The following is a 12,832-nucleotide window of genomic DNA, read 5'->3' as shown; positions in this document are numbered from 1 at the left end:
CGACTTCAGCTACGCTATTCTCATAGCTGAAGTTGCGTATCTTAGATCGATTTCCCCCCCCCCCCTCCCGTGTAGACCAGGCCTAGGAGCTATACTGATTTTAACTATTTCAGTAACAAATCACCCCCCACCCCCTAGCTGATATATTTAAAATCAGTACAAAAATGACGTAGACCAGACCTAAATTGGTTTAGGAACTGATTTTGGGGGTGGGGGGTTGGGGAGAGGTTTGTGCTGACCTAACTAAACTAGTCCAATCAAGAGGGTTGCAAATTTGCTTGTGTGCATGTCTCATGATGAAGGTCACACCTGAAGTCTGCATCAGCACCAGCAACTAAGCCCAGATCAACCCAGTCCCACTTGAGTGTCTTTTAACCCCAATTTTGTCCTTTCTATTTCCATCTGAACAAATGAACAGCAAGGAGAATGTTCAGCGCCTAAAATGCCAAAACAACAAGGAGTCTGGTGGCACCTTAAAGACTAACAGATTTATTTGGGCATAAGCTTTCGTGGGTAAAAAACCCCACTTCTTCAGATGCATGGAGGGAAAGTTACAGATGCAGGCATTATATAAATGCCAAAGTGATAGGAAGCTTAGATATTCAGTGAGTGAAGGAATGGAGAACAGATTTTGTACGTGCTGAATCTAAGTGAAACTTGCTTACACATCTCCCTATCCTGTGTCTTACATCTACCAGGCAGTGAGGAATGGGGGAAAGAATTTTAAATAGTCAATTTTATCTCCACATCTTAAGAATTAGAGGACATACCCTGGAGAGTTAATCAATCAACTTGAGTAGCGAAGTTATGTGCCCTCCGCCCTCTCTCTCATTTGTTCATTTGCTAGAAATTTACAACAGTCAATGCAGTGTTGTACCTTTAAATTTCATTAAATCAGATCAACTTTTCAATAAAGGTAATAATAATAAAATCTATTGCATGTTTCATGTTAAAAGAAGGGGCTAAGGGAACAGTAAATCTGTATGTTATTTTGTAATTTTTTAATGAAATCTGCACCTGAGATATCAGAGAATTTGAGTTTTTAAAATATTTTGTGTTTCATTTCATTTACTACAGAATCTCGAAGTTACACGGAAGGCCTTAACCACTCGGTTGTGATGACTGACAGCACCATGGGCACCAATCCCGCTTTGCTGAGGACTGACATGCAGACAGCTCCTTCGTGTCAGCGGCCTTTTGTATCTGCATGCGCCATTTCCAGTAACAGCCCCATCCCAACCGGAGAAAGGTGGGAACTTGCCAGGGCTTTTTCTTCTACCTGGAAGTTTGGTTCATATAAAATCAATCTCCAGCTGTGTCATTAGGCCCATGTCCACACTGCAGAATGACCATGTTAGCACATTCAGACTTTAGCTTTTATCCTCTATCAGGCCAGCCAACTCGGATAAAGAACTGCCAAGTGAGGTTCTTACCCACGAAAGCTTATGCTCCCAATACTTCTGTTAGTCTTAAAGGTGCCACAGGACCCTCTGTTGCTTTTTACACATTTGAGTAGGAGGTTTTTTGGGATGGATGTGACTCGGGTTAGGGAGAACACTTGAGTAAGAACCCAAGGTAACTTCGCAGTGAAGATAAGTCCTTGGAGAGTAATTACCTGATTTTCAGAAATGTTGAGTATGTTCTTTGGTATATTACGTGCATGTACTGAAGGGATATGTATGGCTTTTAAAAATTTTAGAAGTAATTATAGAGGTTGTTTATCTGCCTGAGAATAACTTTTAGCTATCAAAATACATAAAGAGATCACAGTTTCTTTTAATTCACTGCTTTGCTATCCGTCAGTGCAAGTTTGTACACACTTATCAGAGTGCTAACAGCTCACCATATTTTTTACTGATTTGGGGAAAATCCTATAACATTTCACATTGAAAACATATTGGTGCAGAACAAATAAACACTGTTTACAATGTGTATCATTCTGTCATTTTAGCAATATACTTCTAATAATTAAGATGTTTGGGGGAAACATTTTTGTGATGGACAGAGCAAAAACAAGGGTCAACAATTGATTTCCTTTTCAAGTGCCCAGTTGCCTCAGAAACCTCATTATCATTAATTATTATTGGTTTTGTGGTTGCATCTAAGGCCCAAATCAAGGAGCAGGGCGTCATTGTGCTAGGCATAGTATAAGGACATAAAAGAGCTGATCCCTGTCCCAAAGAGCATAGAATTTAATTATAAAATGAGAGAGAACAGGTGGATACAACAAGCACACGGGAGAAGCTACAGAGTAACAATGAGAAGATTATGAACAGCCCCAATAGCAGAGTTCACAGCCATCCCAAATAGGGTTTCCTGTTCCCAGACTCCTAGGTGGATAGCTACTGTCTTCGCCCGCACCCCCATCCCTTCACTGTTTGATTATTATTGATCTCACCTTCCACATCTCTGAGTGTGTCTAATTACCATCTCTATTCATGGCTGATTGGCGTCTTTTTCACAGTATCAGAGTAGCAGCCGTGTTAGTCTGTATCCGCAAAAAGAGCAGGAGTACTTGTGGCACCTTAGAGACTAACAAATTTATTAGAGCATAAGCTTTCATGGGCTACAGCCCACTTCTTCGGATGCATCCGATGAAGTGGGCTGTAGCCCACGAAAGCTTATGCTCTAATAAATTTGTTAGTCTCTAAGGTGCCACAAGTACTCCTGTTCTTTTTTCACAGTAGTTTTCAGAACTGCCCTTCTATTAGCTGATGCTAGCTGGCTGAAGTGTCAAGCTCTTAATAAGCATCCTGATGCTTTCAGTTTCTTTTCCCTTCTGCTGGTTTCCTTTAAAACCAGTGCTTAGAGAAAGGATATTTCCCACCTGAGAAGTTGTGAATCATATTTACAAATCTCCAATAACATATCTTAGAACTGCAGTCTGACAGGATGTGACTTGTCATTATAAATAACCATGAATTGCAAATAGAGAGTTAAGACCTCAGCATCAGGCACTGCCAAGGCTGGTAATATGAAATCATTAAAAAATCAAATTGTAAGTCCCTCATTTTAAAGTTCATCTTGAAACTTTGTTCCTTTCTTTCTAATACTTCTCATTTCTTTTCAAAATATCCTGAGCTTTTCAACTTTTTAATTTTGTCTTCATTTCTTTATTTCCATTCCTTGTGTTATTGTGCAGTTTCTGTGGCATGCACAGATCTGGCATCCATTTCCACTGTGCCCTTTCAACTAAATCCCTTCTCTATGCTTTTAAGTTCTTAACTCAATTTTTTCTCCTTCATTCATACAGTGCAGGCTTGTTCTCCCTTGCCAACCTAGCCCCACCCGTAACCCCCCTCTCTATAACAAGTACTTGCAAATATATTTTTCAGCCATAGCTTCAGTACAGTAGACTTTTAGAAGTGTGTGTTTGTGGTGGTGGGGAATAAACTGTCTTTGCCTTTCCAAACTCTTGTCATGGAGAGATATTGTGTTCGGGGCGGGGGGTAGGGGGTTCTGCACATTGATATATAAAATTATTCAGACATGGAACAGTCCTGTGTTTAATGTTCAAACCTCTAGTTTCATAGGTAAAGCAAAACCTTGGAAAAAGTGTCTCTGGTGTTGCATGCTGCCTTCTGTGTTCTGTACTATTTTCTTTGCCCTTCTTATATGTACTTACGTTTCCCAATGGACCTTACTCCCCTCATTTGTAATGTGAATGATCTTACTGTTACGTCACAGTCCTGGGAGTCAAGAGCCTTGGATACTGTTCCTGGCTCTGTCACTGATTTATTGTGTGACCTTGGGCAAGTCTCTGAACCATTGGTGTCTCAGTTTCCCTATCTGTCAAATGAGGATAATCACGCATACCTTACATGGCTGTGAGGCTCAATTAATTAAAGTGTCCTGAGACTACGTGTGTGGAAAGTGCTATAGAAGTGTCAGGTTTTGTTGTCTTGGTGAAGATGAGTATTTATTGCTATTAAAGATTATTGCTAAAGACTGGAATAAAGGCATTGTGCAATGAAATGTTTTCAAGGCATATGGGAATGATTTGATTGTGACATTTTCTTTTTGAACAGCCCTTCTGCAACTGAATGCCACTGGCTAGAAAGCAACGCTAAGTCCACCACTTCGCCCCAGCTCTCAGTGCTGGGGAACAGCAGGCCTACAGGAAATTACCTTGTGTCCTCAGAATTTTCAAGCCCCATACAGGACGGCTCGCTCTTGTCCCATTTCCAATCCCCAGGATTGCAAGTCATCTCTTTGAACAGCCGAGAGGATTCGTCCTTAGGCCCGCAACAAGAACCTGCTGCCCATCCCAGTGCCCGGGCCTACCTGAACTATGGTGGGACCAGCGTAAGCAGTAGCCCACCACTGGAGGAGAAACAACCTGTTTTCATGGCCAATGCTAGCAGCTCTCCCAAAACTATGAGCTCACCACTGGCAAGTACAGCGGACAATGGCTTTTTGGCCCACAACTTGCTAACAATGGCCTCTGGACACAAAAGCCAGAGCAGCACAATTCAACAGCACCATGGAATGAACCTGCACCCACAGCCACCTCTTCCAGAGAAGAAGAGGACTTCTGAGGGAGACCGTTCTTTTGGCTCCATCTCTCCTTCTTCAAGTGGCTTCTCCAGCCCTCATAGTGGGAGCACGATCAGCATCCCATTCCCAAATGTCCTTCCAGACTTTTCAAAAGTTTTAAGCACTTCCCCTTTGCCAGGTAGGTTTTATGCCAGGATGAATTTATAGTTAAACTGACACTTTTATATGAGCGTGTGAGCAGGGTGGGATGTTAGATACTTTATAAAATAGTGGATGTTGAATAGTGAACTAAGTGAATGTTTGTAGTAAGAGGAGACACTTCACTGATTTTAGATGTATTGTTTCTAAAGCCAAAACTCCAGAGTGCTTTCTCTGAGCCTTTTTGGGTGTGTCAGTCAAATGCAGCCCTCTCTCTGCTGCCAGCCCACAAGTAAGTGGTGACTGGGCCAATTCCTCTTAATAATGGCTGGCTTTGTCCTGCATCCTTGCTAGGCTCATGGCAAGAATACTTTGAATGTGGCTGTTTATCATCTGGTCTGTGTTCAGACTTAGCCAGGCCTTACTGAGGAGCTAGATGTTTAATATAGCTTTATAACTCTGAGTTTTTATATTTTATAGCTTGTGAGAAATGGAACTCTAAAAGCACTAGTCAAAGTATCATGTGATGTATGTTTTATTTCTCAGAGCAGCTTCAGAACTCCCCCAGACTACTAGTTTAATTATGGGGTTCCTCTCCCCCCACCTCCTGTGGTTGAACTCTGAATTCCGAAATTAATCAGCACCTCACTGTCCGAGGTGAGAGCTAACAGCAGGAAATGCCCTTTGCAGTTATGGTGTATATTTATTTTTTTAATTTTCTTTTCCCTTTATTTAACAGAAAACTCAGGCGATAAACACGTGACCGTAAAATTTGTCCAAGATACATCCAAGTTCTGGTACAAGCCAGATATTTCAAGAGAACAAGGTATACCAAATATCATCTGCTGCGGGGTGTTCAGCTGCAGAAGGGCTGTTCAGGAGCGCTCTGTATAAATTTCTGGTGTCTGGAGTCTAGATTTCTTACATACAAATATAAAAATAATTCTGGCCTTAGCAATAGAAGGACTTGAGGCCCTTAGGCAAAACACCCAGTTTAGTAGGAGGACTGAATTTGTAGGCTTGTTAAATAACCCTTGAGAAAGTGACAAAGAACTTTGGTTTTAGTTTGGGCCAGATCTTCAGCCCCTCTGGAATGACCCACAGGGGTCTTAATGGCAGCAGCTGAAGATTTTCCCTAGGGGAATTAAGGACTGGCATAGCCAGCCCCTCCAGTCTCTTCTCCCTGGCACTGGGGAACTTTCCAGGGCATGTTGGAGGAATGCAGAGGGGAGGAAAGCACAATGTGCTCTGGTGATCCTGGCTAAAGGGATCATTATTCACCAGTACAAGTTATCCTAAGCCCGCTCTAACTTGCACTGACAGGACAATTTGACCTCCAGGATTTGGAGAGGCAGGGCAAAAAGCTACCTACACCTATCATCTCCTCAGGTAACTGAGTGCTCATCTGGCATGGAGTCAGCCCTATGTCTTTTAAGTGTACGTGAATTTAATGCTAACAGTTCAGAGAACCGTATTGAGAACCAAGTATAATACAGAGCAAGCTTCTCCCATGCAGATCTACCAAGATACCTCAGCCACTGCCTGCAACGGTTACAGTTGCTTTTATAGCTAGCTGCCAGTTGTCAGTGGTTCCATACTTCCTATGCTCATTCCACAAGTTACAGTTTTTAGTGCCTTAACTGTATCTCTGCTTGTACAATGGGGATGGGAAATGGAAAGTATTTTTCCTGGGTATCAGCACGATAGGGACATCCAAAAAAATGATAAACTACCCAGAATAAGAAATTTCTCTGAAAGTTGGCAGTCTGGAATTCTGCAACTCCTGTCCCAGATGGCTGTTACCCGGGGTTCTTTCAACCCAAAGCTCTTGGTAACTTTTACTCTGTGCGAGGAGGTGTCAGGAAATAAATCAGGAGAGTCTTCCCGTACAGTGGCCTGTATTAATCCTTCACATCAATAAACTATAATCCTCTGGGGAGTATTTATATAAAGATACATAATTTTTACATGCACATGTATTCCAAAAAAACCCCTCCACCTCACTTACGTCACTCTGAGACATAAGAACGGCCATACTGGGTCAGACCAATGGTCCATCTAGCCCAGTAGCCTGTCTTCTGACAGTGGCTAGTGCCAGATGCTTCAGAGGAAATGAACAGAAAAGGGCAATTATCAATTGATCCATCTCCTGTTGTCTGGTCACAGCATTTGGCAGTCAGAGGCTTCACCTGAGTACATATAGATGCAGCACCCAGAGGATTATGATTTAGTGATGTTTAAGATTAATATAGGTTGCCTCAGACTCTTGCTACAGAATTTCAGGCTGCAGAATTTTGGAGAAGTTTATAATTCTAACAGTTTATTATATATTTGGATGTCCCTGTGTTGTTGTTCCCCAAGGAAAACTCCGTTTCCATTTTACAGGCATACCCAGAGTTAAGGCAATATAATAATACATATATTACATTCTCTCTTTCTCTCTTTGCAATAGCACTTACAGTGTGCTATGTGCTTTACAAACAGCTGCTATATGAGAAGACAATCCGTGCATACATATAAGTAAATTGTAACATTCAATTAGTCTGAGTCCTGCTTAATGGAATATGACAGCTCTATGACTGATCCAGATCAGACTGCATGTCAGATAGCAAAAATGAGGCTGTTGGAATCAGACATAATTTTTATAGTCAAAGTATAGTCTTCTCTGATTGGAAGTCCTTTAACATTGTCCCACTGAACCACAGTCAACATAGCCTTCAGCAGATGATGAATTGCATACTTTCTGAGACTGTGAGGTTGTCTGCAGCTTCTTACAGTGCAGGTAAAAGCACAAGCACAGGGGAAAAGAAGGTAGTAAAAAACAGAAGATTTACACTTCTTGGGTTTAGGATTTACTAGTCTAGGACCCATTAGTGAATTGAATGTTCAAAGAATGACTCTTGACTTGTTGAGCCCAAAGAGGAAAGGAATAAAACTAACAGGCTGCTGCTTGCACAAGTTAAAAATATGCTTCCCAACAGTTTAATATTCACTTTTGCCCATCCAATATAATCTCTCTTCCCCTTTTTAAAAATACCAACATTATGGGAGGTGTGGGTGTGAGTGTTTCTTTTCCTTTGCCTGAGGGAGGAATCCTATGACAGATGGAAACTGTGATCTAGTATGTAGTTAGAAGGATTAGGCAAACACTCTCTTGAATTGCAGTTTTGCATATTCACCACATTAGCCTCAACACATATAAGTACAGTAATCTATTCGTTTTCTCTCCTCCCCACCCACCTCCATGTTTACATCTTTTATAGATGAGTAGTACAGTAACTCCTCACTTAATGTTGTAGTTATGTTCCTGAAAAATGCGACTTTAAGCAAAACGATGTTAAGCGAATCCAGTTTCCCCATAAGAATTAATGTAAATAGGGGAGGTTAGGTTCCAGGCAATTTTTTTTTTTTTTTGCCAGACAAAAGGCATTATATACATTTTAAACAATTTTAAACAAGCAATTTAATACACGTATTAAACAGGTTGGCAGCCCCCCTATCAGCTCCCCTACGCCTCCCACCCCCACCCCACCCCCCGTGCCTCCTGCCCGCCAGCGGAACCTGCGGATCAGCACCTTCCCCCTGTTCCTGCCGCCTCCTGCCCACGGCAATCAGCTGTTTTGCAGCATTCAGGAGGCTGGGGGGAGGAGCAAGGACGTGGCGTGCAGCCTCCCCCCTCCCTCCCTACCCCTCCCTCCTAAACGCCGCAAACCAGCTGATTGCCACGGGCAGGAGGCAGGGGGAAGGTGCTGATCCGTGGGGTCTGCCGGCAGGCTGGAGGTGCTGGGGTGGGGGGACGTAGGGGAGCTGATAGGGGGGCTGTCAGCCGTGGACAAAGCAGGCGGCCAAACAACGTTATAGGGGAGCATCTGTAATGGAGCAGGGACATAACATTGAAGCAACGTTAAGCGAGAGGACGTTAAGTGGGGAGTTACTGTACAAAATTCACATGAACTTGCAAACCGCTGCATTTGCTTATTCATGCAGGAGTCTCTGAGTATTTATATTTGCAGTTCCGTGATTTGCCTGTGTAGTTATCCAGTGTGTGCAGGAAGTCACCTGTATATATGCAATTTCTGAGATTTAACATTTGTTCCAACCTTGGAAAATTTTATTGTGTTTACAAAAGGCAGAAGGACCTTGCCATGTGCATACAAGACATGATGCACAATGAAAAGACTCCAAAATCAGAATCAGGCTCTCCCTGGGTTTTCTTTGCAGCATTGCTGAGTATTAGACATGCAGGAGACTGGTTAAAATTTAAGCAATGAGTGAAAAGAAACAGTCTGAAAAGTAGTCAGAACTCTGCAAAGGTATTGGGAGGAATCACACCATTCTGCACCCTGCTATATGACCCTGGACTTTGCCACAGTTATTCAAAGAAAAGTTAAGCCCTTGGCTTCCTGACCCTGGGCTACAGAGCACTTTGATTCAAAGGCATGCAGCAACCTCTCTGGAAGCCAGTCTTGCTATGTATAATCCAACTCACAGTCCCCAGGCAAAGATCACAGAACAAAAAGTATTCCAATTCTCAGAATCTCAAAATGCAAGTATATGCCTACTTACACCTCCTTCCCTGCTTAAAATGAGAGAAGAGGGAGAGAATACCTGTAGTGTACCTTGCAATGCCTTGGCACTGTGTGCCACTCGGCTGTCTTGTTGGTGGAGGATGACAAATGTGTGCTTGTTGTTGGGGCTGTGTAGAAGAGAAAGCAGCATTTTCTAGTCACGCTGACTATTGTGGCCATACTCCCAGTTACACTTTTTAACGAGCAAACAAAATAGCTTCAGGAATCAACTTTTCCTCTTTGCCTAAAATCACATGCATGCTGGGACAGAGCGTTGGAGAAGGAAAGTGCTGGCTCTTCTCTGATTGCAGGGAATTGTGAGCATGTTAGTGCATGTTCAGGCCAGGTACAGTGTTTGCCAATTTGCCAGCCACTGTTTGCTGAGTTGTCTCCGAATTGGTCTCTCAAAGGCAGAAAGAGAAGATGGTTCTGTCTCTTAAAGGATGTTTTCCTGTAAAGCCTTTACCATTTTTGCGAATAGTATTAATAGTAACATACTCCATATCAGGGCTTGAAATCACTGTTGCCAGCCTGAGAGTGTGCCCCACCCCAAAAAAGAGATCTGCAGTTTTGATTCTGCCTGGTCTCTACTACATAATATTTGTCTGTCTCACATGTATATTATGGGGATTAGTTAATTAATGTGTGTACAGTGCTTTGAACATGTAAAACACTGTGGGTGAGATTGTGAGCCCTTTAGGCTACACATATAGTAAGGTACTATTCAGTATGAGCAAGGGGTTCACAATCTGGTGCTATCTGCGCATTGTATAGACACCAAAATCATATCCAGAGTTAAGATCCAAAGTTTTGATTCTGTTCCAAGGCAGTGGGGAGGGAGACAAAAGAACCTGGCATTCTTTACTAGTGCTTTAAATGAGGATTTGGAACAGTACCTTTGTGTTTATTACTTGGACTGAAACACTTTTCTCAATCTCTCTCTGAATCCTTTGCAGCCATTGCCATTCTGAAGGACAAGGAACCAGGGTCATTCATTGTTCGAGACAGCCATTCTTTCAGGGGAGCCTATGGCCTGGCAATGAAAGTTGCTACACCTCCTCCTTCAGTGCTGCAGTTAAACAAGAAAGGTACTGTATGACTCCCATCTTTACTTTCATAGAATCATAGAATATCAGGGTTGGAAAGGACCTCAGGTGGTCATCTAGTCCAACCCCCTGCTCAAAGTAGGACCAATTCCCAACTAAATCACTTTGTTGCATAGAGTGTGCAAGACCTAACTACTATATAGAATTCAGAGAAATCCTCCCTTTTCCATAATTAAAATGTCAAGAGGTGCAATTCTGAGTCAATCAAATCGGAAGTCTCAATTTGGATTCCTTACAGTGTGAATAAGAATCTCTCCAAGTGGGATTGTGGAACGTTTGTGTCGTGCTTGCTAGTTTCATACACAGGTTGGTAATTATATACACAGCTTGGATGTGCATGTACTGTACAATGTTGTCGGAACAGGAATCCAGCACCAACTCACTGTCTGAGCCTCCTCAGTTATTAGAAGTCTGGTTTTGATCTAAGGCTCAGTATGATGCCAAATACCACCATGCACAACTTTTGCCTTGATGGAAGTCGGAACTTTTTTGGCCTGGGAATTTGTTTTGAGACAACAGTACATCAGAAATAAATCTGAGAAAAATTAGCGTAGCCAAACAAGAAGCAGTGTGGCAGATGTGTTCCCTCAGGCTCCTGTGCTGTAACATATAACTTATATCTGTCTGTCCTGAAGGGGAAAATGAAAAGAGCATATGGAACGCATTAGGCAGCTTATGGAAACTCAGGAGGCAGTGTCTAAGACGTGTTCTTGGCTCTGATCATGCCTACTGACCTCCTTGCTGCTACTTTTGTCTTTCAGAATCCTTTGTATCTATTGGTAAATGTTGCCCAATGAGGTAAAGAACTGCAGGAAATTAGATTGACTGAAAAACAGCAGCTGTTAATGTCTGTTTGGAGCGTTTCTGTCCTTTGTTCCTTCTTCCAATTAGTTCAAGTGCACTTTTGGTCTGGCGCTTGGATTTCATTATTCCAAATTTAAAAGGAGCATAGGAACATAGGAATTGCCTCACTGGATCAGACATAAGGCCAGTATAGTTCAATATCCTGCCTCTGATAATGCCAGTACCAGATGCTTCAGAGCAAGGTATAAGAACCCTGGAATAGACAGATGTGGGATAATCTGTCCCCCACATTCATGCTGATCTTTAATAATTAGAGATTGGCACATATCCTGAAATATGAGGTTTAATCATAGAATCATAGAATATCAGGGTTGGAAGGGACCTCAGGAGGTCATCTAGTCCAACCCCCTGCTCAAAGCAGGGCCAATCCCCAGACAGATTTTTGCCTCAAATCCCTAAATGGCCCCCTCAAGGATTGAACTCACAACCCTGGGTTTAGCAGACCAATGCTCAGACCACTGAGCTATCCCTCCCCCATACTTTCCAAAATTTTATTTATTCATACTTAATACACTTTCCAAAATTTTATCATTAATATAACTCTGATAAACATATTTTAAAAGCCCTTTTTAAAAAATCTTTCTAAGTTCTTGGCCTCAACAGCTTCCTGTGGCAATGAGTCTAATTACATGATGGGTAAAATTTATTTCCTTTTATAAGTTTTGGATTTACCACATTTTAATTTAATTCAAAGTCGCCTTCTTCTTGTGTTTGAGTCAGGAAGAACAGTAGTTCCTGATCTACCTTCTCAATACTCTTCAGTATTTTATTCACTTCCATAATGTCACCACTTATTCATCTTGTTGCTAAAAGAAACAATCCCAATCTTTTCCGTTTCTCTTCCTAGTAATTTTTTCCAGGCCTCTGATCATTCTCGTTACCCTTCTGTAGTATCTGTGAGATGGAGTAATCAGGACTGCACATAACGTTCCAGATGAGGCCGCACCATTGATTTATATAGTAACATTATAACATTCTCCGTATTATTCTCTATTCCATTTCTTATGTATCCTAACATCTTGTTTGCTTTGGTGACCACACTGAGCTGCACATTGAGTTGTGGTTTCCATTGTCTACAATGACACCTAGGTCCCTTTCTTGAGTTGATACAGTTACTTTAGAACCCTGTAAGCTATATGGAATTTCCCTCCAATTTACACTACTTTCTATTTATTGACATTGAACTCCATTTACCATCATGTTCCCTGTTCACCTAGCTTATTTAGGTCTCTCCAGAGTTCCTCAAAGTCCTCTCCAATCCTGACTAACCTAAATAACCTTGTATCGTGTTACCAGAGTTGCCCATTACTTTGGGGTATGCTCATTTATTCGGGTTACTCTTTTGGGGAAGGGGATTCTGTAATTCTGTCAATGTACTGTTTGTGTCACTTGTGTTTTCATATGGAGCTCTACTTCTCCCTGCTGCAAGTCCCCTCCCAATGGAGCTATCCTGCAGGATCTAGGTTCCCTAGGGCTGGGTTTCTTCAGCCCCAAAACCGGATGAACACACCCACACATACATTAACAGAGCAAGTCTGAGCGGACCGGGTCAATCAGCACTGTCAAGCTGACCCCTTATATGTCTCTGGACTCACTGGGCTGGATGAAGCAGCACTTTCAAGCTGACTCTCCTTATATGCCCCTGGGCTCCATGAACTG

The 12,832-nt window shown here is 42.2% G+C and overlaps 1 protein-coding gene across 3 annotated transcripts in view; it reads left to right on the top strand.

Moving 5' to 3' along the window:
* LOC112107989 (tensin-3-like) overlaps positions 1-12,832 on the top strand; it is a 163,888-nt gene that overhangs the window by 131,202 nt on the left and 19,854 nt on the right. For all 3 annotated transcript variants that reach the window (XM_026654018.2, XM_026654017.2, XM_026654016.2), the window contains 4 exons: positions 1,078-1,249; positions 4,029-4,675; positions 5,375-5,461; positions 10,160-10,291. In XM_026654018.2, coding sequence (XP_026509803.1) covers positions 1,078-1,249; positions 4,029-4,675; positions 5,375-5,461; positions 10,160-10,291 — 1,038 coding nt within the window. The remainder of the gene's footprint in view (positions 1-1,077; positions 1,250-4,028; positions 4,676-5,374; positions 5,462-10,159; positions 10,292-12,832) is intronic.

Source organism: Terrapene carolina, unplaced genomic scaffold (assembly GCF_002925995.2).
Source record: "Terrapene carolina triunguis isolate 2854851 unplaced genomic scaffold, T_m_triunguis-2.0 Scaffold179, whole genome shotgun sequence".
NCBI lineage: Eukaryota > Metazoa > Chordata > Testudines > Emydidae > Terrapene > Terrapene triunguis.
The sequence above is the reverse complement of the archived record's forward strand: the minus strand, read 5'-3'. Positions and strand labels throughout refer to the sequence as shown.